This window comes from Rhinopithecus roxellana, chromosome 7 (assembly GCF_007565055.1).
Source record: "Rhinopithecus roxellana isolate Shanxi Qingling chromosome 7, ASM756505v1, whole genome shotgun sequence".
Lineage (NCBI taxonomy): Eukaryota > Metazoa > Chordata > Mammalia > Primates > Cercopithecidae > Rhinopithecus > Rhinopithecus roxellana.
In genome coordinates, this window is record NC_044555.1 from 142,720,332 (window position 1) to 142,746,494 (window position 26,163).

The window sequence follows — 26,163 nt, forward strand, 5'->3', positions numbered from 1 at the left end:
TTTATTGAATAATTTCTGCATAAAAGGAACATCAGCAGTCTCTTGTCTGTTGCAAATGAGTTGCTGGGGACTCAAACCCCTTAAAGAAAAACATTTCAGGTTCTCATTTACCAAGCAGATATGAAAAACCTTTCAGATTCTCATCATGTAAGTGAGATGTGAAAACAGTCTGCAGGCAATCAATGTACTATAAATTCATAGCCCATGCTGCACAGCCTCTACAGCACTGATTCCAAACAGAAAAAGGTCTCATTCACCTTTGTTTGATATTGGCACTAATGTTGGCATCTAGAACAGTTTGCAAAGTAACTCACGCCCTATATTATTTCATTGCATTTCTCACAAACTTAACACAGTTGGCAGATGCCTAAAAACAAAACCAAATATACAGCTTGACAATTAACTATTTACATACTAGAGTAATATTAAAACATAAATCAAGTTAAAGGCAATCTTCAAATTCTTGGCATATATAAAAGATGTAAGTACTACAAAATATAACACCATGCCTGAAATGGATTTAAAAGTCTTTATTTCCTTTGAAAACTTACTGTTAAAGTGTACAATTTATGAATAATCATATATTCATGCTTTTTGAAATACATATAATAAAATTAACTGAGTAAAAGATAAATTCTTCAATATCAATAGCAGTAAATAACTTACTTGCAAGAAAATTATTACAATTCCTGATGTAAAGAATCACCAACTACTATTTAGCAATTAAATTTCAACAAATTTTTTGGGAACTCTTTAGGACTTTAGAACAAAGGCTACCAAGGCTGCCAATCTAGGTAACTATGGCAGTGACAGAAGTCAATCATTAATACTGCCATTATTTTAGACGAAGGGCTGACAATCTCAGAAACTAGTTCTAGAAATTATCATCAATGTGGCTATTTTAATATGGACAAATACATATTATGGGAGGTAGGGAAATTGTTATTCCATTTTTCTATATAAAAATATATAAATTGACCTTTTATATATACACAGGTATGTATACACATACAGTATATGTTTTTCTGAGCAGGCACACCAACTAGGAAAAAATACAACAGCAACATAGGATCAGGTATTGGTTCTCATACTGATCACTACACTGAATGGTATTATCATTTTTGGTTAATAAGAAGCATGCATAACTAAGAAGTTTAAATATATGAATCAAAATTCTTTAATAGTATTTTTTGAAAATTTAAATTAGCTACTGAAAATTTTCCACTATGTACAATATATTAATTTTATTAATAGGACTTCTAGTTTAAGGTTTTAAAACAAAACCAAAAGATTTTTTAGATTTAAAACTATAAAAACAAATATTTATTTGCAGTAATTAGGAAAGCTAAAAAGAAAGCTCTAAGAATAATTTCTGTTACATTTTGAGGCAACAGGTCATATCTAAAGTTCTTAAAGTCTTTTATCAGTCATATGATATTTTAATCATCACGAATCACGTTCAAGAACTTTTAAACATTTCAATCGTATTTAATAAATTACCTGAAAGAGAGATTCTGATGCTAGCTAATGGATGAAACAGGGTACAATAATGGACCACAAACTATCTCCTCCATTGTTCTACACATAGGCGGCTGCAGTAAGGCCAACAGAATTTTTGTGGTTATTCTAGGCCTACCCTGATTGTCTGTTTACATGAATGTGCATACTGCATTCGAGTGGCCTTAACTCTAAGACCGTAACAGTACAATATCTTTATTGGCAGAATTTACTGTAATTGTACTCAGACTCAATCGTCTCATCTACTGGAGCCTTTTATAATATATTGCTGATATCCAGGGGCAAGGCCAATACCCGGTACATTAATAGGTATGTATTAGACATTGAGTGCATATGCCCCAGCTGGGTTTCAGGAAACATGATTTGATATAAGAAAAATCGAATCCCTGTGACAAAGTAGGTTATAATGTGATCCTACTGTCCCTGATTTATGTGACATTATAAAAGGGGAAGCGAAGGAAAGGGGACTAAAGAGATGGGGAGGGGCTGTACACTGGGAGATAGGGATAGGAGCAGCCTGAGAGGCTAGTAAGTTAAGTTCTTCCATTATTCTGGCTTGAACTACATCTGCAGTGGGTAGAAAGGTGAAGCAAGAGCTACGTTCCTTGGTTCTTTCCATTTCCCATGAATCTGTGACCTGTCACAGCTGGATTCCTTTAAGAAAATCTCTGAAACCTGGTGAGGTCAGGGACCAGCTGCAGTTGAAGTATGTAAGAACTATGTACTTTACATTGGAGCCATGGCTTCCTGACAGACAATATAGGTCAGATCTTGTGGGGAAAAAAAAAAAAACAAAAACAAACTAAGAGTTCATTTGTTTATTTACAGGCAATTGTAAGTCTAAACTATTACTCAAATAAAGTAGACCATCAGAGCTTGGCTATTTGAGAAAATTTAAATACAGGCAACTTCACTGTAGCTTGGTTTGCTGCCTGTGTACAGCCCTAACTTTTTTTTTTTTTTTTTTCTTTTGAGACAGAGTCTCGCTCTGTCACCCAGGCTGGAGTGCAGTGGCACAATCTTGGCTCACTGCAACCTCCGCCTCCCTGGTTCAAGTGAGTCTCCTATCTCAGCCTCCAAAGTAGTTGAGATTACAGGTGCCCGCCATCACATCCAACTAAAATTTTGTATTTTTAGTAGAGACGGGGTTTCGTCATGTTGGCCAGGCTTGTCTTAAACTCTTGACCTCAAGTGATCTGCCCGTCTCAGCCTCCCAAAGTGCTGGGATTACAGGCAGCCCTAACATTTTTATGTAGAGTGTATTTTAGGGCTTGCCAACTGTCATACACAATTTGGAGCCCTTGGTGGTTGCAGGTTTACCTACCAGAAAAGGAATATTAACAATTTATAGAGTGTTTTCCTTAGTAATATTTCAAAACCACAATTCTACTTGTTACTATTTTTACTGGTGTGTATGTAAGACTATAAAATACTAATTTTAAAAAGAAATTTTCATTTAAAAAGCTTAATGCAATAAAAATGCTGTGATCTATTTCGTTTGTTGACTGACAGCAAGCAATTATTTCCTGCATGAGACTTCTGAGATTCATCAAGTCAATGGGAAAATTCTAAAACAATTTTCTTCTGGCAAACCCATTCTAAACATGTCATTGCATTGGTCTTCATAACCATTCTCATACAGTAGGCATGGTAATACTATTTCCACTTTATATATGGAGAAACGTAGGCTCAGAAGTTAAACAATTTACCACATATCATCAGAAGGACAGCCAGGATTAAATTAGGTCTGTAGACAATTAGCCTAATACTCTAGTTATTTGACAGACAGAACATCCAAGTATCAATGAGCCTATCCACACCTTTCCTTCCATTCTTTCATTTCTTCATTATTGACCTTTCCCAATATGTAAATAATTTACAAATATCACTACTGATACTAAAAAACACTACTGACTTGTTCGTAACAATGTCTAAACACCTTTGTATTAGCATTCTCAATGCTTCTCAACATAGGAAGCAAAACAAAACAAAACAAATCTGTATTCCAAATACAGGCTTCTATCTAGATCATGATACTTTAGTTTTTCTATATGTTTTTATCATTATGTTATGATGCTCTTGTCCATAAAGAAAATATAATTCAAATAACCAAAGAAAATATGTGAGCTGGTTCTGAAAATGTGGCTTTCAAACAAAGATCCATAGTGGTAAGCAAAATTGTCCTAAGACCACGGAATTATTAACAATGCATAGGATCACTTTCATATCCACAGTTACATTCCTGAGAATCAACTGATTTATAATTTTCATCTGCTAGTCACACAAGTTTGGTATTCAAAATGAGCAAGTCAATGTGCTTTATAAGTGTTGTGTGTTCTTGTAACGTCCTCTATAAGCAAAATCCCCTTTTGGATTTCTATTACCTATTTTGCCTTATAATTGTTGCTGCTTTCTAACATTTTTCAAACAGTCCTTCTATCAAGTAGACTCTGAGACCAGCAGAAATTTCCAAAGTTGGGTATCCAGTTCAGTGTATATCCATTATTCAGAGGACTCCTCTAGGTTTCCAAGGTTTGTGCTTTCCTTGAAAGTCTCTGAGTTAGCCTCTGGTATGGTACTGGATTCTGAAGCCTCTGGCTGTAAACCGTCTCCATCAAGGACAATGTCTTCAGGATTTGGTGGAGGGGGACAGAAATCTTCACTGGGGCAGATTTCCTGGAAAAGTGTTTCAGCCTGGCCAAGGAAGAAAAGATAAATCGTTTTTGGAAATCGGTTTAAAATGTGTGTGCATTTCTGGCATTAACTAAAAACAATTAAGTGTTATCTTTAAAAATTTCCTTAAGCAGGTTATAGTACTTTATCAGAATACATGAACTTCTGTAAGTCTGTTTTCAGAATTCTATGACTTCTCCTTTTCATTCTACACATGTATTCAGGTCAACTCTTCAAGGATGGCAGTATCTCATCAGGTTCATTATCAGGTGTTCAGATTGTTGAGAACTGAAACACATTCATTCTATATATCAAAAGAAATACAATTGCCCTAATATTGCTTATATGATATCTTATAGAGCCTTGATATGGTTTGGTTCTGAGTCCCCCCCCAAATCTCATCTCAAATTATTATCCCCACATGTTAGGGAGCGATTAGATTATGGGAGCAGCTGTTTCCATGTTGTTCTTGTGATAGTGAGTTCTCACAAGATCTGATGGTTTAAAAGTATTTAGCAGTTCCCCCTTTTCTCTTTCTCCTGCCAGCAATTAAGATGTGCCTTTCTTCCCCTTCACCCTCTGACATGATTATAACTCTCCTGAGGCCTTCCCAGCCATGTGGTCTTGTGAGTTAATTAAACCTTTTTTGTTTACAAATTACCTAGTCTCAGGTAGTATCTTTACGGCAGTGTAAGAGACACTAACACTGAGAATTGGTACCAGGAGTGGGGTACTGCTAAAAGATAACCTGAAAATGTGGAAGTGACTTTGGAATTGGGTAACAGGCAGAGGTTAGAATAGTTTGGAGGGCTCAGAAGAAGACAGGTAAATGTGGGAAAATCTGGAACTTTCTAGAGACCTGTTGCATGGTGTTGGCCAAAATGCTGATAGTGGTATGGACAATGATGTCCAGGCTGAGGTGGCCTTGGATGGAGATGAGGAACTTACTTGGAAATGGAGCAAAGGTGACTTTTGCTATGCTTTAGCAAAGAGACTAGTGGCATTTTGTCCCCACCCTAGAGATCTGTGAAACTTTGAAGTTAAGAAAGATGATTTAGGGTATGTGGCAGAAGAAATTTCTAAGCAGCAAAGCATTCAAGAGGTGACCGGGCTGCTTCTGAAAGCACTCAGTCATGTGTGTTCACAAAGAGATGGTCTGATATTGGAACTTACGTTTAAAAGGGAAGCAGAGCATGAAGGTTTGGAAAATTTGCAGCCTGACTACGTGGGAGAAAATAAAAACCCATTTTCTGGGGTAGAATTCATGCTGGCTACAGCAATTTGCATAAGCAATGATGAGCTAAATGTCAATAGACAAGACAATGGGGAAAATGTCTCCAGGGCATGTCAGAGATCTTCCCTAGGAGGAAAAAATGGTTTCATGGGCTGGGTGGGCCCCACTGCTCTGTGCAGCCCTGAAACATGATAGCCTACATCCCAGCTGCTCCAGCTCCAGCCATGGCTAAAAGGAATAAAGGTACAGCTTGAGCTGTTGCTTCAGAGGGTGCAAGCCACAAGCGTTGCCAGCTTCCATGTGATGTTGGGCCTGAAGGTGCACAAAAGACAAGAGCTGAAGTTTGGGAGCCTCTGCATAGATTTCAGAGGATGTTAGGAAACGTCTAGATGGCCAGGCAGAAGTCTGCTGCAGGGGTAGAGCCCTCATGGAGAACCTCTGCTAGGGCAGTGCTGAAGGGAAATGTGGGCTTGGAGCCCCCACAAAGAGTCACCACTAGGGAACTGTTTAGTGGAGCTGTAAGAAGATGGCCACTGTCCTCTAGACCCCAGAATGGTAGATCCACTGACAGCTTGCCCCATGCACCTGGAAAAGTCACAGGCACTTAATGCCAGCCTGTGAAAGCAGGCACAGTGCCTATGACCTGCAGAGCCAGAGGGTTGGAACTGCCCAAGGCTGTGGGCATCTAGCCCTTGTATCGGCATGGCCTGGATGTGAGACTTGGAGTCAAAGGAGATTTTGGAGTTTTAAGATTGAATGACTGCCTGGCTGGGTTTTGGACTTGCATGGGGCCTATGGCCCCTTTGTTTTGTCCAATTTCTCCCATTTGGAATGGGGACATTTACCCAATGCCTATATTCCACTGTATCTTGGAAGTAACTAACTTGCTTTTGATTTAACAGGTTCATAGGCAGAAGGGACTTGATTTGTCTCAGATGAGCCTTTGGACATAGACTTTTGAGTTAATGCTGGAATGAGTTTTAAGACTTTGGAGGGCTGTTGGGAAGGGATGATTGGTTTTGAAATGTGAAAAGGACATGAGATTTGGGAAGGGTCAGGGGCAGAATGATATGGTTTGGCTCTGTGTCCCCACTCGAATCTCATTTGCAATTGTAATTCACAAGTATTACGGAGGGACTGGTGGGAGGTGAATGGATTATGGGGGCAGTTTTCCCCATGCTGTTCTTGTGATAGTGACTTCTCACAAGATCTGATGGTTTAAAAGTGTTTGGCAGTTCCCTCTTCGCTTTCTCTTTCCTGCTGCCATGTAAGACATGCTTTGCTTCCCCTTTGCCTTCCACATGATTTTACATTTCCTTAGGCCTCCGCAGCTATGAGGAACTGTCAGTCAATTAAACCTCTTTTGTTTATAAATTACACAGTCTCAGATAGTATCTTTATAGCAGTGTGAGGACAGACTAATACAAGCCTATATGTGATACTGGTATAGTCTAATTTAGCATATAGCAATTTTAACAAGCCACTGTTCAAATGAAGAAAATGCTTCACTGTTTGTTCAACTATTTGCTTTCTGATATAATTCCCATTTCCTGGACTTTAAGGACTACAGCACTTGTTTAAGCACATGAGTTTTGAAAAGATAGCCTCAGTAAAAATACTGGCTCTACGATTTAGCAGCTATGTGATTTGGGGAATGCTTACTCAATTTCTGAGCTTTGGCTTCCTTATCTATAAAATATCAGAGATTAAGCCAACATATATGGTAGCTATTTTCCTTATTACTAATAATAACATAAGTAAAAATGTCAAGATGTAAGCTGAACTTATTAGTATGACAGGGTAACAGAATAAAAAAACTTCAAGGGTATGTTTTTGGACACGCCAATTGCTATAGACAATTTCTTTGAAGTTTTTAAATACTTAATTGACAAAAATTATTTATATTCAAGGTGTACAAGGTCATTTGATATACACTGTGTAATGATTACCACAATTAAGTTAACATGTCCATCACTACCAATAATTACCACTGTGTGCGTGTGTGTATGTGTGTTTCTAGTAAGAATACTTAAAATCTGCTCTCTTGTCAAATTTGAATTGAAGAATCCTGTCATTTATGACAAGAAGAATGAACCCGGAGGACAGTATGCTAAGTGAAATAAGCCAAGCACAGAAAGAAAAATACCATATGATCTCACTTATATGTAGAATCTAGAAAAGTTGAGGGTGGCTGCCAGGGGCTAGGGAGTGAAGAGCTGTTGGTTTAAGGGTATGAACTTTCAGTTATAAGTTCTGGGGATCTAATGTACAGCATGGTAACTATAGCTAACTGCATTTTTTATTGTGGCTATTTGGAAATTAAACATTACAGATGCCTATCTTTGCTCTCCATCCCAGGAACTCACCATACTCCTTTGCTAGAAACACAGCCCCTGTAGAAGCAGGATCTAGGTCAGACAAAGCCATTACCTCATACTTCCATTCCCCTAATGGTCTTTTTTGTCTTACATCTTTATCTTTACTATCTGTAAAAGTTCTCCCTCCCTTTTACACTTGGCATGCAAACAATCATCAAATTCTATCAATTTTATCTTCTATCTCTTAACTTCATCTGCTCCTTCCCTACTGACATAGCCCAGACATGCACCATCTTTCAACCAGACAACTACAATAGCCTCGGAATTGGACTGGTCTCCTTGCCTCTAGAGTCCCCCCATATAATCCATCTCCATGCCACCCTCAGATGGGTCTATGGAAAATAAAATTCTGTTTATTCAATTTTTGGCTTAAAATTCTTCAATGACTCCCCATCACCAATAGGATAAAATCCAAGATCCCTACTATAGAAAATAAAACCCTTCAGGCCTACCTTCTCTGATCTTATCATATACCACTTCATCTAGCCTGCATCTCTCAGACTTCTTGATTTACTAATACCTGTTTATTTGTATGAAACAATACACCACGATACTTACTCTTTACATCCTGGGCTGGTACCAATGTTATTCTTTACACCCAGAATGTTTCAATTCTACTGTCTTTGATTTAGATGGAGAATTACTACTCATCTATTATACCCCTCTCTGTAAGGTTCTCTGACTCCTAGATTGAGCTCATTGCTCCTCTATATTATTTCTAGACTTTGGATGTATTAGTACATATACCATACTACACTGTCATTTGTTTACATGCTTTTCTCCTTTACCTGACAGTGATTCCTCCAGAATGACAAATACTTTTAGTCAACTCTGGTTTCTTAGTGTCTTGGCATAAAATAGAATGTCAGTAACATTTAATACAAATATTAAGTATAAAAATAATAATAATTACTATGAATTCTTTTACTTCTATGCCAATTCCTCTGTGTTTGACACCTTGTCTCCCTTTTGCCTCCTTCCCACAGAATAGCTTTTACCCTTAACTCCAGTCCCTGTGGCTGGATCCCACACCATATGCTTCCATACATCTTGTCATGCACCACCCGCCTCCTAAGATTAGCATCAGTTGCCAGTTGTCACACCACTCTTCCTTGTGTTCTACCTGCTTATGAAACTCCCACCTTTAGCCCATCTGCCCTGGCCCTTGTTGATGCCAATTTCCTACAGCCGGACTCCAGTCCTTCCCAAATCTCTCCTCTCTCTAACTGCTGGAACCTCTTAGGGTCAACTGCCATGCTCTGGAAAGTGTATCTAATGCTTCTTGGTCTGCTGCATTTTGTTTGCCAACTAAACCTAGCTCTAAGCACAGAATAGTTAATTGGCAACTTTTCATCCTCTTCACCTTTAAGCCAGAAGTTAGCTCCAAGGGTGAAATATTTCAGGTGGTTAAAAAATTGGAAAGTGCTAATTACATTGTAACTTGGTGTGCTCACACTGGGATGTACAGAGAGAACAAAGTGAATTATTTAAAATATTTCTAAGTTTAGTTAACATACATCAACACAAAACAAAAATAAACATTTCATTAATATAGTACTTTAATGTTTTTAGGATGTATGCCTACTCATAAGCTGAAAGTAGCATATAACACTCACTGGGTGAGTGTACAAGCACTGGGATCCAAAAGAGTTGAGTTTAATTCTTGGCTCAAGAACTTACTAGCTATGTGACCTCTGGACAAGTTATTTAGCCCCTTTAGGACATAGCTTCCTTATCTATAAATGGGGATATCACAAATACTTATCTTGCAAGATTGTTTTGAGGACCAAATAAGATAATATGTATGAGATCCCAAGGATAGAATCTGACACATAGAAAGTGCTCAAATGAATGGCAGCTACAGAAAATACGACATCTAAAATTGCCCTCTCTCTCTCAAAGGCATGAGAAAACAAACGGCACTACAGTATGTGAACAACCTGATAGTCCAATCTATAAAGCTAGCTCTCAACTTAATAATGGGCTGTGTATCAAACGTCATAAGTGACTGGCTAATCTATCCATAAAACCATGTTCTAAATGGAAGTTAGGTTGCCAGCCCAGCCCAACATCAGCCAATTTAACTCATTTTATACTTGAAGTAAAATACAAAGAGTATGGTACTATTTATTCTTATTCCCATGGTAGTGACATCTACTAGAGGGTGGGGCTCCTGAAGGAGTGAGCCATCAATGTCTTGGGAATGAGGACTATGGAACTGCAGTATGTTTGGGTAAATGGTACACAACAACATCTGCCAAGAAAAAGAGATATCTCAGATGTCAGTTTCAGAAAAATAAAAACAAACCTGAAGCAACATAAAATACAAAAATGAGCAAGTCACAGAAAGAATCGCAACTATCACTTAGGTTGGTTTTGTGGTGACAATAGAGAATGTCTTGGAGGCCAGGAGCAAACAATTTGAACTTGTGGGTATTAAAGACATATCACTTTATGTTTTTGGTGCATCTTCAAATCACAAATAGTTCCCTATGAACACAAAAGTGTCAAGTTTACATTACTCAACCTCTATACATTTTACAAATAAGAAAAGATGTCACCTTGCCAACGGGTAAAATGAAGTATTTCATTTGTTTTTTAAAAATAAAGAAATCTGCATGGGCTTGTGTTGTCTACATAAGCAAAGTCTAGGTGATATTCTGAGAGCCTTTATGGATAATCTTCATTTGGAAAATACCAATAACCAGAAATCGCCAATTAGTGATTGACATAATTACAGGTGATACACAGGAATTAGCATGCAGTTTATCTGAATACACAAGCTATTTATAAATATTGTCAATGCTCTTTAAAAGTAGGCATCATAATATTTCCCCCAAAACTGACGAGATTAAAAGCTATACAACAAATTTAAAACTGCTTACATTTAATAGCATATATTAATTAGTACCAAAATTAGCACTATACTGTTTTCTACTGTTACAGTATGTTACCTCTGAAGATTATCTTCTTGAGAAGCAAATGACCTCATGATAAAATTATCCCTCAATTATAATCTTCTAGCATGCAGTTCGGATGTTTAGAATACATTAGTACTTGTATTATAAGCCCTTACTTAAATTTTTTTGGTTAAAAAATATTAAAGTTCATTCAGGGATAAAAATGACCTAAGCTACCTTGCTAAAAACTTGTTGGCAATTTCTACTTGCAAAAAATTAGAACATCAAAGTAAAAATGACTTGATCATTTCAAGCTATAAATGCAGATCTTCAGCCATCTTGGGTTCTTACTAAATTAACAGAATGAATGATGGATGAGAGATGGATGTGACTTCCTGCTTTTGTTTGGTGTCACTGGCTGAATATGATTATTCAGGATCACCATCAGGCACTGAAGAAAATCAACAAGAATTCTAGAAAAAAACTGCAGATGTTTGTATCCTCATCATAGACATAGCTTTCCTACCACGACTCAAAATTAGATTACAGGCTCAACCAGGACATTTGCTACTATAAGATCCTTGCCACTGGTGGGAATGAAAGTTCCATCTGTGGTCTTAGAATGATGTTAAATTACCCATTTATTGACTTAATGGACAGATGTGCCAGTTCTGCCTGTGAAAAATTTAGAAATGTATCTCAAAAAATATTTTCTGTTTTTTTTGTCCTGTCCAGGGCAAAGAAATACATTTATATATACATATCAATATTCAGCTTAATGGAATCATGGCTTACTTTTAGCAGCTTGTATCAGTCTGTGCCTCTTCATAGCCCTGACCAGGATGGCTATCACAAACTTCCACCTTACTTTACAATAGACCTCAGCATCAGTAATGGTAGCTCTTGGGACATGAACTGGTGTCAAAACATTAATGGAATCATGTTAACTATGTAAAACTACGCTATAACTTCTTTTCTATGATAAAAAAATGCATTAAGACTACTATAAAATTAATTTTATATGACTTAGTAGTTACAACCTTCTTGAAATGTTTATCAAAAAAAATAATTTATGTATTTCAAAATAATATACCAATGGTTCAACTGTTTAAATCAGAAACAATGTTTCTTTAGAATACTGGCATTATAAATTCTTATTTATGAATATGTATTTTTAGCATCTTCTATCCTTATTCCCACAAGGGAACTCATAAAAAATCTCTGTAATTCAACATTTTATTCAAGAAAGTGAAAATACCTGATCCTGTATTTAAAGTATATTTAAAGTAGCTTTGTAGAAGCTACATAGAAAAAACTTTTAGGGCAAATTACAGAAATGGTATTGAGAGATGCTTTTCTAGACTTTGCTCTCGTCCCAGAGGAAAAAATATTTCCCAACCACACCAACATCCTAATACAAAACTGAGAAACATCAACAGCCTTACCTGTTTGACTGCATTATCATTTCCTAAACCACAATCTGGGCCAGAGCAGACATAAACGTTGGATGGTAAATCTTTATAACAGCTCCTGCTGATGTCTGACGAATCTCTCATATTGAAGTAAAGAGCCCACAGAATTCTTGGCTTTTCTACTTGTTCATTTTCTAAACACATAAATAAATTTTATTTACATTCTAAAATATAATATGCTTGTCAATTACTACACTGTGTAGCTTATTACCGATTAAGCCATGACTAGACATTGTAGTAAATCAGAGCTTTGTATGTAAACAATCAGTAAACTTGCATCTACACACTCTATTTTGATGAGTAAGTTAATTAGATTTTACTCCAATTGTGCTCCTTTGGACTTCTATTACTTCTCACTAGTATCAAAGGGTTTATGATCACATTCATGCTTAAATTTTCCCTATAAAGACAGAAGACAACATAAATTGATTTCCTTATGTTTCAAATGGACAAACCAACTTGGTAAACTATATAGTGATTCAATAGTATATACACATGAAATGTCTAGGATAAGCAGGAAGTGGGTCAGTAGGTTACCTAGGACTGAAGGAAATTGGTGGCAAATGGGAGGTGATCACTAATTGGTATGACGTTTCTTTTGGGGGTGATGGAAATGTTCTAAAACTGACGGTAGTGATGTTTGGACAATTCTATAAATATACTAAGAAACACTGAATTGTACACTTCAAAAGGGTGGATCATACAGTATGTGAATGATATATCGATAAAGTTATTATTACAAAAATAGTAAATATAGGATTAAAACTTTGTTGTCCTAACTCACATCCTAATGCTTTGTCTTATTGGATTAAAAAATTAATGACAACCAACAAATATCAAAAATGAAGTCCTAACAGTGAACGCCATTTTGACCACATGTTCTCTCATTTAAGAGCAGGTGTCTATTAAGCGTGTTAGGCATTGAGCTAGGAGCTGGGGATACACACATGAAGTAGACTTGGTTCTTACTCTCCTCCCTTGTTTTTGGTTCCCTAATATAGGGCTTAGCACATGACAGATGCTCAGTAAATAATTTCTGAATTGATGATATTGTATTTTCAGGTAGGATCAAAGTACGATATGCTTGTAAAAAGGTCCAACGTTATTAATCTCAATGCATAAAGCCTATTTCTTGCTAATATGATAATCATTTATTTGCCTCTCCTCTTTAAAATTGTTATAATTAGATTTTCTTTGTTTGAAAACATAAAATATTGCTGTGGATACATTCATTGACTAGAGAGTTTTCTTTAGCTTGAATCTGAACAAAAGTTCAAATTTTGTACAAAAATAATAATGAATGTTTATGAAGATTGCCCAAGATCATGAAGCACCTCATGAATAATAAAGAAAATGCTAAAGGCATAATTATCTCATTAATAACTATTATTTAATTGGTAATCAATGTAGAGAAATTTTTACCTAATTGCAGTATTCAATTAACAAGAAAGCCCTATTTCCCACATCAGGATAAACAGGATTTTATTATATTTAATTTACAGTATCTCCACTATAAGAATACCAAATAAGTTATTTTCCTAGTTCATCTGAATAATCCATAATTATTAGTAGAATAGGAAGAAGAAACTCTGAGTGGAAGAAGTGATCTCCTAAGCTGCCCCTTTCCAGTGCCAAGATCTACGAGTCGTCTAAGGTATCACTAACTTCATGTAGGAACATATTAGGTGGCTAAATCTATTGACAAAATAAAGGAACATAAGGAATTCATATTTTATAGCTAACACCATATGGCTCTTAGTAAACTGATTAGTGAGTTTAGTCACACAAATCTTATGGGAAGGTACTTAAATGTATCTCCTATGATTTGGTATACCAGACTTGGGGAGCACTGCTAACAAGTGGGCTAAGGTCTGGAAAGTCTTTAATATTGCCCAGCCCATTTCTAAGTATATACTAGGAGAGATTATCTTGTATCTCACTAAAGATCCAACTCAAAGGAACACTTCACTTAATAAAAGCTGGAGGGAATGAATAATCCAATAGATTTAAACTAATTTCATAGAGGTTGAAACTTTGAAAAGAAACCATGAGGAAGGTGAAAAACTGACACAGACTGAAGATAAATGCTCTGGATACAAGGGCATTATCAGGCTTTGACCTTAAAACCTTAAAGAGATATAATTGCTTCATCTTTCTTTGAGGTCAGCTGGAAGGCAAAGAGATAGCTGGAAAAATAACACGCAGTTCTGAAGTGCAGAACTGTCAAAAAATATTAAAGTTGCTGAGCTTTGCCTAGGAGTGCATCACAAGTTGCCGGTGGTAGAACTGGTTTTCTGCAGTAGCTCATTTCATTCAATTTGATAGTAAGAAGGACTAAAGATGTAATAGGCAATTTAGAATAGGATGTTGGGCAAATTAAACTGGAGTAAGTGTAGAATAGGGTAGGTAGAAGAAAAGCAACTATAGCACAACAACAACAACAAAGCAAGAAATGGTGTCTACAGTTGCATGCCGTGTTTAGGGATAAACTATGTTGGTAATACCGACCGGCAGAGTGGTGGAGACTGTCATAGGGGCACATGTATACATATGTAACAAACCTGCACATTGTGCACATGTACCCTAGAACTTAAAGTATAATAATAATTTTAAAAAATGTGCAAAGGCAATGAATAGATATTTCTCCAGAGAAAATAGACAGATGGCCAATAAGCTCTTGAAAAGATGGTGAACATCCCTAATCATTGGGGTTCGAAGCAAAGCAAGACTACAATGAGATACTACTTCACACGTACTAGGATGGCTATAATACAGATTTTTTTTCTAAAAGGTGACTAGGCTGACTTTCACCGAAGATTATGAAGCACAGAGAATGTAGAATTCAAATACAAACAAAAAGAAAATAAGCCCAAATAATGTTATTCCTTTGGTACATGTTTTAAACTACAATATTTACAATGCAGTAAAGCATAAGGTATTACATGAATGTCAAATAATCAAAACATAATACTAAAATCCATCAATCTGTGAAAATAGGGGCTTCTGCTACAGAGAAGAATGTGCTTTAAAGTATTAAAAGTTCATATTGTTCATAAAGTTCCTTATTCCTCATTTAGGCAGGAAAATGAATTGAGTTCTCTTCTCCAGGTGACTTTGCCTCTTTGACCTGCCATGGCCCAGTGCTCACTTTATCTGGTGATTCATTTTCAATAACTCCAACAGTATTTGTTCTGACATTTTAATTAAAATATGACCACTACCTCATCCTGATGATAAAAAGGCCCATGTGTCAGTGAAAACTAGCTTTTCAGTGCCTCAGTGCACCTGAGGACCCCTCTGAGCACATAGTTCTTACCAAAGAATTCCTCTCAGGTTCTAAACAATACATCATTTCAAAATGGGATCACTTTAACTATTAAGATTAATGTTTAAAAATCTAAATTGGATAGAGGATGCTAAGTAATGAACATGTAATATCCCCCAGCTGGATATTTTTTTAAAGGAAATTAAATGCATTTAAAAAGTGAAGAGTAATGATATGATTCATATTTAGTGCATTAAGACTACCACACAATGAAGTTACAACATAATAATTATTCAAAATTTCAGAAATAATTAAGAAAGTCAGGGTTTCTACACAAAGTATAGTCGTAATTAAAGCCAAAAGAAAAAACTATGACTCCATATTAGATTTAGGAATATTATCATGTGTTTTACCTTGGCAACCAATTTTTAATAATCCAAACACTTATATGATACTTTCCAATAAAGAAAACATATAAGCAATTTACAAATTAATAAATTATAACTAAAATAATTTAATTTGTAAATTAACTCCCAAACTAAAGTGAAGTTTTCAAATACTTTATTTGGATAGCTCCCAAAAAACATAATTGATATTAGCCCCTAAGAACGTAACAGGTTCATTATGTTAAGTGAAATAAGCCAGGCACAGAAAGACAAACTTAATGTGTTTTCACTCATTTGTGGGAGCTAAAAATTAAAACAATGTAATTCATGGAGATAGAGTGTACAATGATGGTTATCAGAGGCTGGGATGGGTAATGGAGAAGGAAAAGGGAAAAGTGGGGATGGTTAAAGGGTGCAAAACAAAAACAGAATGAATAAGATCTAGCATTTGATAGCACAACAGAGTGAGTACAGCCGTTTACAGTGAACTTTAAAGTAACTAAAAGAGTATAACTAGAATGACTGTAACACTGAGAAATGATAAATGCTTAAAGTGACGGGTATCCCATTTACCATGATGTGATTACTCCACATTGTATGCCTGTATCAATATATCTCATGTACCCAATAAATATACACAGCTAGTATGTACCCATAAAATTTAAAAAAAACTAAAGAACAGAACAGTTTGTCTTCTTATGTAAATAAACCCCCCTCTATGCACTATCTCTGCATTAAGAAAATAAGCAACCCACATAGGAAATGAGCTGCAAGGAAACAGAATATGTATGAGTAAATAAATGGTTGCATGAACAAAAGTGACATGCAAATGAAGACATATAAATCAATGGAAGAAAATGATCAAGATTCAAATGCACATGCAAATCCTATAATAAAAATCACCTTCACGTCATATAAAAGAAAATTCAAAAGGCTTCTTTTATCATTTACACGGAAAATATGCCATATTTTCTCCATTCACAGCTGCAAGTGCTATCCTATTATACAGGGGGAAAATTTTAAGATGTGTTTCCCCTATGAATAAGTAGCATATACACTTTTGGGAGTTAAATATTTATTAAATCACTAGCACATTATGTATTAAAAGACTATCAGGGGCCACATGCAGTGGCTCACGCCTGTAATTCCAGAACTTTGGGAGGCCGAGGTGGGCGGATCACCTGAGGTCAAGAGTTCCAGACCATCCCAGCCAACACGGGAAAGCCCGTCTCTACTACAAATACAAAAATCAGCCGGGTGTGGTGGCACTCGCCTGTAGTCCCAGCTACTCAGGAGGCTGAGGTAGGGCAATTGCTTGAACCTGGGAGGTGGAGGCTGCAGTGAGCCGAGATCACGCCACTGCACTCCAACCTGGGCGACAGAGTGAGACTCTGTCTCAAAAGGAAAAAAAAAAAAAAAAAAAAAGACTATTAGATAGGAAAGGATTTCTACATCTGCCAATTAATATTTTAATCTATTACTTGAATCTTTTTTCCTTAAAGGAAGATACATTTTTCTGAAAAAGGAATATATGCTTTCTGTACAACACTTGTAAAATAAAGAAAATTATAAGGAAAATGGCCCATAATTCCACCAAAATTTTCTAACAATCCTTTTTCTGTGTAACTATAAATATAAATGTATATTTTTGTGCTTAATTATGCTTTTTTTGTGTGTGTGTATGATGTATATATTTCCTTTAACATTGGAGAGTGAACATTTTCCTACATGTTTAGACAGACACTATGCTTAACCATCTTACCAAAACATGTGAATTGTTGTTAAATACATTACATTTCAGTTCAGGTTGCAGAAACTTTCATGATATATCTAAGAAGATTATGATGGTTACATTAACTTTCCATCATAAGTCAATTATTTTTCTTACCTATCTCCATTTCAGTATATGGAATAAACAACTTCTGCACAACTGGTTCTAAATCTTCTCTTGCTGTTTTAGAAGATGCGCAAGTCAAATGAACCAAATCTGTTAAAAAAAAAAAAAAAAAAAAAGTTTGAGTTCCTTCTCATCACAAATCTATTTTACTCATACTTAAGGCATGAAGCTGGTATTATGGATAATAGAAAGCTGAGTAAGTCATGGTAGCTACAACATATGTTAACTAACAGCTAAAAGAAGTACCCAACAAGTACCCAAGAAGTACCAGTTGATGTTAATTTGATAAAACAGAGTAGAAAATCTTAGACAATCATTTATTCACAGAAAAGAGCTTGTTATAACTTACGACATTCCTAAAGATTAACTGGGTAAAGAAAGGCTGAAAATGAGGTATATATTTACCTAAGAGAAGACACTTCATACACTGCAGACAGAAAAATCTGTTTATACATGTTTGCTGATAACAACACATCATCTACGAATTACAGGGTTCTCTAAAAACCTTTTGGGTGAACACTGCTGACTTAGTTACAATCACATATACTTGAAAGCACATAAAACGGCATAGGTTAAAACAGTCTATAATATTTTCAGGAATTTCAAATTACTTTCCTTTTGCATTTACAGTTATGGGGCCTGAACCTTGCAGAATGTTGATGTTAGAGAAAATCATGTACAAAAAAGGCCCTTCACGGAAGTAAAATATTGTAGCCTAACTTCGTTAAAACTCCTACAGGCCTATGCACAAAAGGTGAAGAAAGAACAAAGAGTTCTGTGTTTTGCAATAAAGGAGTAAGGGGATCTCCAAATGAAAGAAGTTCTTATGGTCCTGTTATTTAGGATGAGATACAATAATGGCAGAAAGAATATATTGGAGAACAGTAAGTACCGAGAAATTTCTCCTCCCAATATATTAGTAGGGGGAGAAAGATACACCCACTTCTTTCCCAAGAGTTTATTTCAGACTAGTAGAATTTTTTTTTTTAAACTCCAGGAAGACAGTTCAAATTTTATCATGAAAGCCAACATCAGAATAAGATTTGCATTATCAAAATTCATTCCATATTCAACTATTCTAAAACATATCTAAGCATAAATTGAGGGACTCTAATAACCATGGAACAACTAAAATCAAATTTTGTAGCTTTTTCCCTCCCAGGCGCACCAAAGGAAGTGATATTTTAGGATGGTTCCTGAATTACTCAAGGCCTAATAATAGGTCTACCTTATTTAAGCATTATTTTTACATGAATTTAACAATGATTCTCATTGGTTCTGAGATACTGTAGGATGCATGGTACTAATTATTTCCAAAGATATAATGAGCATCATAACAAAAATTATTTTGGTTACCTTTTTTCAAATGCCGTATAGCATTAGTGGGGATGAGACTTTAACCCTCCTAGATAATTACTGAATTAAACAGGGTATGCAATTACGAAGGTCAGCCATCCATATGAGAGAACCTATCCTGTCTCTTATTTCAAAATCTCGTGAAATACAAATGCTCATGCCAAAGTTCTCAATTTTCCAGTTTTTTGTTGGTTTATGTTTAGTAGGGAAAAAGCAGATGAACCTGGATATAAGTAAGTATATTTTGAAAAATATCTTAATGGCTAAACTATTGGTTCTGTTAAACAGGACATATATTTTAAAGAGATACACTTAAGTTAGTATATCATTATATTTCTTACCAACATAACAGAGAGTTCAGGTTATGCTAGGAAGAATGTCTAGTAGTGAAGTGTAAGATTATCATCTCATGATTAATGAGTTTTATAACAATTCTTACAAAGACATTAATAAGCTGAATTCGAATCCCTATACCTTGACTTTGCTTAGAGGCTACATTGTTAATTGATCTATTAATACAAATTTAAAGTATGAATAACTATTTTTTCCCCTTACCCTTCCTACTTTTCCTGCTATGTAGGTCACCTTCTAGTACAGATCACTGAATTCATTTTGGTTCTCTTCAAATCAGAGATTGTTGATTGTGCTATTTTAAAAATTCAATGATTCTCAACATTTGTTTATTAATTTTAATATATCTTGTAAGTCTTTTGCAGGGGCAAGCTTTAGAGTCGATTTTTCTCCTTTTTGTTAAATACAACTTTTACTTAGAGTGGGTATTCAATAAATGTTTATTAATTATAATTTGTCTCACTGTCACGGACAAACATTAAGTATTCTTGTGCTTAAATAGATATGCATTCCTATACCAATAGATCTATGTGTACATACTCATGGGGAAATTCTGATTAGTTTCTTGTATAAAATGTGCGAAATTATCTGATTTACCAGGAAAGAGGAAAGGGAAGTACCAGTTGGTAATCTCAAATTACTTAAATCTGTCTGAGAAATGCTTATAAACACATTAAGATGTATCTATAAAATTCCCAAAATACATATAAAAGAATATCTAGAGTTGACTGTACACCTAACATGCATGTGTCAGACACTATTATGTTACAAGTATTATAGCATATTACGAGCATATATAGCATGTTACAAGTATTATTTCACTTTACCTGTGCAACAGCAAACTGTTATTCTCATTTTACAGATGAGACAACAGAGGGATGGGGGTTACACAAATTTCCTAAAGTTATACAATTAGCACAAGGAAGAGTTGGGACTCAGAGCTGGAACTGAAGCCCATATGGTCTGCCTGTAGAGTGTCTGCCTGTAGTCACTAAATTATATTATGTGATTCTATCCTGCAGAAGGCACAGTCAGTCACTTAAGTCAGCAGCATTCAAACAGGGATGTGTGTGAGGATACAAGAGGACTTTTCACAAGTTATATCACCTACAAGGGGGTTCTCATACAGATGCTCAGCTCCACCTCTCCTACTTCATTCAGTGACACATTTCAACAAATTCTACTTATTCTGTTTAATATTTACCAAAACTGTAATATATTTAAGACAGATTAATTCTGTAGAAATAATAATGGCACTAATTACTAAATCCAGAAGAAAACTTTAGATACTTAGGAGCTTATTGCCCTAGAAAGTTTCAAAACAATTCTATTTGCATTTATTTTTTTAAATAGGTGATGGATATCAAAGATCCCTGGTACTTAGATTCCACTGAATACATTTAAATGAGTAATGTTACAGTTTTACTATGTCAATATTTATTTATTTATTTATTTATTTATTTACTTTTGCTTTATTGTACCATTTTCTTTTTTTTTTTTTTTATTATACTTTAAGTTCTAGGGTACATGTGCATAACGTGCAGGTTTGTTACATATGTATACTTGTGCCATGTTGGTGTGCTGCACCCATCAACTCGTCAGCACCCATCAATTCATCACTTATATCATGTATAACTCCCAATGCAATCCCTCACCCCTCCCCCCTCCCCATGATAGGCCCCAGTGCGTGATGTTCCCCTTCCCAAGTCCAAGTGATCTCATTGTTCAGTTCCCACCTATGAGTGAGAACATGCGGTGTTTGGTTTTCTCTTCTTGTGATAGTTTGCTAAGAATGATGGTTTCCAGCTGCATCCATGTCCCTACAAAGGACGCAAACTCATCCTTTTTTATGGCTGCATAGTATTCCATGGTGTACATGTGCCACATTTTCTTAATCCAGTCTGTCACAGATGGACATTTGGGTTGATTCCAAGTCTTTGCTATTGTGAATAGTGCCGCAATAAATAAACGTGTGCATGTGACTTTGTAGTAGAATAATTTATAATCCTTTGGGTATATACCCAGGAGTGGGATGGCTGGGTCATATGATACATCTAGTTCTAGATCCTTGAGGAATTGCCATACTGTTTTCCATAATGGTTGAACTAGTTTACAATCCCACCAACAGTGTAAAAGTGTTCCTATTTCTCCACATTCTCTCCAACATCTGTTGCTTCCTGACTTTTTAATGATTGCCGTTCTAACTGGTGTGAGATGGTATCTCGTTGTGGTTTTGATTTGCATTTCTCTGATAGCGAATGATGATGAGCATTTTTTCATGTGTCTGTGGCTATATGAATGTCTTCTTTTGAGAAATGTCTGTTCATATCCTTTGCCCACTTTTTGATGGGGTTGTTTTTTTCTTGTATATTTGTTTGAGTTCTTTGTAGATTCTGGATATTAGCCCTTTGTCAGATGAGTAGATTGCAAAAATTTTCTCCCATTCTGTAGGTTGCCTGTTCACTCTGATGGTAGTTTCTTTTGCTGTGCAGAAGCTCTTCAGTTTAATTAGATCCCATTTGCCAATTTTCGCTTTTGCTGCCGTTGCTTTTGGTGTTTCAGACATGAAGTCCTTGCCCATGCCTATGTCCTGAATGGTACTACCTAGATTTTCTTCTAGGGTTTTTATGGTATTAGGTCTAACATTTAAGTCTCTAATCCATCTTGAATTAATCTTCGTATAAGGAGTAAGGAAAGGATCCAGTTTCAGCTTTCTAATTATGGCTAACCAATTTTCCCAGCACCATTTATTAAATAGGGAATCCTTTCCCCATTTCTTGTTTCTCTCAGGTTTGTCAAAGATCAGATGGCTGTAGATGTGTGGTATTATTTCTGAGGACTCTGTTCTGTTCCATTGGTCTATATCTCTGTTTTGGTAACAGTACCATGCTGTTTTGGTTACTGTAGCCTTGTAGTATAGTTTGAAGTCAGGTTGCGTGACGCCTCCAGCTTTGTCCTTTTGACTTAGGATTGGCTTGGCAATGCGGGCTCTTTTTTGGTTCCATATGAACTTTAAAGCAGTTTTTTCCAATTCGGTGAAGAAACTCATTGGTAGCTTGTAGGGGATGGCATTGAATCTATAAATAACCTTGGGCAGTATGGCCATTTTCACGATATTGATTCTTCCTATCCATGAGCATGAGTTCTTCCATTTGTTAGTGTCCTCTTTGATTTCACTGAGCAGTGGTTTGTAGTTCTCCTTGAAGAGGTCCTTTACATCCCTTGTAAGTTGGATTCCTAGGTATTTGATTCTCTTTGAAGCAATTGTGAAGGGAAGTTCATTCATGATTTGGCTCTCTGTTTGTCTGTTACTGGTGTATAAGAATGCTTGTGATTTTTGCACATTATTTTGTATACTGAGACTTTGCTGAAGTTGCTTATCAGCTTAAGGAGATTTTGGGCTGAGACGATGGGGTTTTCTAAATATACAATCATGTCATCTGCAAACAGGGACAATTTGACTTCTTCTTTTCCTAACTGGATACCCTTTATTTCTTTCTCTTGCCTGATTGCCCTAGCCAGAACTTCCAACATTATGTTGAATAGGAGTGGTGAGGGAAGGCATCATTTTCTTGTGTCGGTTTTCAAAGGGAATGCTTCCAGTTTTTGCCCATTCAGTATGATATTAGCTGTGGGTTTGTCATAAATAGTTCTTATTATTTTGAGGTACGTTCCATCAATACCGAATTTATTGAGCGTTTTTAGCATGAAGGGCTGTTGAATTTTGTCAAAAGCCTTTTCTGCATCTATTGAGATAATCATGTGGTTCTTGTCTTTGGTTCTGTTTATATGCTGGATTACGTGTATTGATTTGCGAATGTTGAACCAGCCTTGCATCCCAGGGATGAAGCCCACTTGATCACGGTGGATAAGCTTTTTGATGTGCTGCTGAATCCGGTTTGCCAGTATTTTACTGAGGATTTTTGCATCGATGTTCATCAGGGATATTGGTCTAAAATTCTCTTTTTTTGTTGTGTCTCTGCCAGGCTTTGGTATCAGGATGATGTTGGCCTCATAAAATGAGTTCGGGAGGATTCATTCTTTTTCTATTGACTGGAATAGTTTCAGAAGGAATGGTACCAGCTTCTCCTTGTACATCTGGTAGAATTCACCTGTGAATCCATCTGGTCCTGGACTTTTTTTGGTGGGTAGGCTATTAATTATTGCCTCAATTTCAGAGCCTGCTATTCATCTATTCAGGGATTCAACTTCTTCCTGGTTTAGTCTTGGGAGAGTGTAAGTGTCCAGGAAATTATCCATTTCTTCTAAGTTTTCTAGTTGATTTGCGTAGAGGTGTTTATAGTATTCTCTGATGGTTGTTTGTATTACTGTGGGGTCAGTGGTGATATCCCCTTTATCATTTTTTATTGCGTCTATTTGATTCCTCTCTCTTTTCTTCTTTATTAGTCTTGCTAGCGGTCTGTCAATTTTGTTGATCTTTTCAAAAAACCAACTCCTGGATTCATTGATTTCTTGGAGGGTTTTTTGTGTCTCTATCTCCTTCAGTTCTGCTCTGATCTTAGTTATTTCTTGCCTTCTGCTAGCTTTTGAATGTGTTTGCTCTTGCCTCTCTAGTTCTTTTAATTGTGATGTTAGAGTGTCAATTTTAGATCTTTCCTGCTTTCTCTTGTGGGCATTTAGTGCTATAAATTTCCCTCTACACACTGCTTTAAATGTGTCCCAGAGATTCTGCTATGTTGTATCTTTGTTCTCATTGGTTTCAAAGAACATCTTTATTTCTGCTTTCATTTCGTTATGTACCCAGTAGTCATTCAGGAGCAGGTTGTTCAGTTTCCATGTAGTTGAGTGGTTTTGATTGAGTTTCTTAGTCCTGAGCTCTAGTTTGATTGCACTGTGGTCTGAGAGACAGTTGGTTATAATTTCTGTTCTTGTACATTTGCTGAGGAGTGCTTTACTTCCAATGATGTGGTCCATTTTGGAATAAGTGCGATGTGGTGCTAAGAAGAAAGTATATTCTGTTGATTTGGGGTGGAGAGTTCTATAGATGTCTATTAGGTCTGCTTGCTGCAGAGCTGAGTTCAATTCCTGGATATCCTTGTTAACTTTCTGTCTCGTTGATCTGTCTAATGTTGACAGTGGAGTGTTGAAGTCTCCCATTATTATTGTATGGGAGTCTAAGTGTCTTTGTAAGTCTCTAAGGACTTGCTTTATGAATCTGGGTGCTCCTGTATTGGGTGCATATATATTTAGGATAGTTAGCTCTTCCTGTTGAATTGATCCCTTTACCATTATGTAATGGCCTTCTTTGTCTCTTTTGATCTTTGATGGTTTAAAGTCTGTTTTATCAGAGAGTAGGATTGCGACCACTGCTTTTTTTTGTTCTCCATTTGCTTGGTAGATCTTCCTCCATCCCTTTATTTTGAGCCTATGTATGTCTCTGCATGTGAGATGGGTCTCCTGAATACAGCAGACTGATGGGTCTTGACTCTTTATCCAGTTTGCCAGTCTGTGTCTTTTAATTGGAGCATTTAGTCCATTCACATTTAAGGTTAATATTGTTATGTGTGAACTTGATCCTGCCATTATGATATTAACTGGTTATTTTGCTCGTTAGTTGATGCAGTTTCTTCCTAGCCTCGATGGTCTTTACATTTTGGCACGTTTTTGCAATGGCTGGTACCGGTTGTTCCTTTCCATGTTTAGGGCTTCCTTCAGGGTCTCTTGTAAGGCAGGCCTGGTGGTGACAAAATCTCTAAGCATTTGCTTATCTGTAAAGGATTTTATTTCTCCTTCACTTATGAAACTTCGTTTGGCTGGATATGAAATTCTGGGTTTAAAATGCTTTTCTTTAAGAACGTTGAATATTGGCCCCCACTCTCTTCTGGCTTGTAGAGTTTCTGCCGAGAGATCTGCTGTTAGTCTGATGGGCTTCCCTTTGTGGGTAACCCGACCTTTCTCTCTGGCTGCCCTGAAGATTTTTTCCTTCATTTCAACTTTGGTGAATCTGGCAATTATGTGTCTTGGAGTTGCTCTTCTCGAGGAGTATCTTTGTGGCATTCTCTGTGTTTCCTGAATTTGAATGTTGGCCTGCCCTACTAGGTTGGGGAAGTTCTCCTGGATGATATCCTGAAGAGTGTTTTCCAACTTGGTTCCATTTTCCCCCTCACTTTCAGGCACCCCGATCAGACGTAGATTTGGTCTTTTTACATAATCCCATACTTCTTGCAGGCTTTGTTCATTTCTTTTTCTTCTTTTTTCTTTTGGTCTCTCTTCTCACTTCATTTCATTCATTTGATCCTCAATCGCTGATACTCTTTCTTCCAGTTGATCGAGTCGGTTACTGAAGCTTGTGCATTTGTCACGTATTTATCGTGTCATGGTTTTCATCTCTGTCATTTCGTTTATGACCTTCTCTACATTAATTAGTCTAGCTGTGAATTCTTCCACTCTTTTTTCAAGATTTTTAGTTTCTTTGCACTGGGTATGTAATTCCTCCTTTAGCTCTGAGAAGTTTGATGGACTGAAGCCTTCTTCTCTCATCTCGTCAAAGTCATTCTCTGACCAGCTTCGATCCGTTGCTGGCGATGGACTGCACTCCTTTGCAGGGGGAGATGCGCTCTTATTTTTTGAATTTCCAGCTTTTCTGCCCTGCTTCTTCCCCATCTTTGTGGTTTTATCTGTCTCTGGTCTTTGATGATGGTGACGTACTGATGGGGTTTTGGTATAGGTGTCCTTCCTGTTTGATAGTTTTCCTTCTGACAGTCAGGACCCT

At 36.4% G+C, this 26,163-nt stretch overlaps 1 protein-coding gene across 8 annotated transcripts in view; it reads right to left on the bottom strand.

Annotated features, from left to right (window-relative positions):
• Positions 1 to 510: 510 nt before the first annotated feature.
• Positions 511 to 26,163, bottom strand: part of CHM (CHM Rab escort protein) — a 193,131-nt gene continuing 167,478 nt past the window's right edge. For 6 of the 8 annotated variants that reach the window (XM_010368356.2, XM_030934276.1, XM_030934273.1 and 3 more), the window contains exons 13-15: positions 17,715 to 17,813; positions 12,149 to 12,309; positions 511 to 4,212 (exon numbers count right to left, since the gene is read on the bottom strand). In XM_010368356.2, the coding sequence (XP_010366658.1) occupies positions 4,021 to 4,212; positions 12,149 to 12,309; positions 17,715 to 17,813 (452 nt within the window). In that variant the 3' untranslated portion in view covers positions 511 to 4,020. Of the gene's footprint in view, positions 4,213 to 11,498; positions 11,619 to 12,148; positions 12,310 to 17,714; positions 17,814 to 26,163 lie in introns of all 8 variants that reach the window. The other 2 variants (XR_004058395.1, XM_030934270.1) reach the window with 2 other exon arrangements.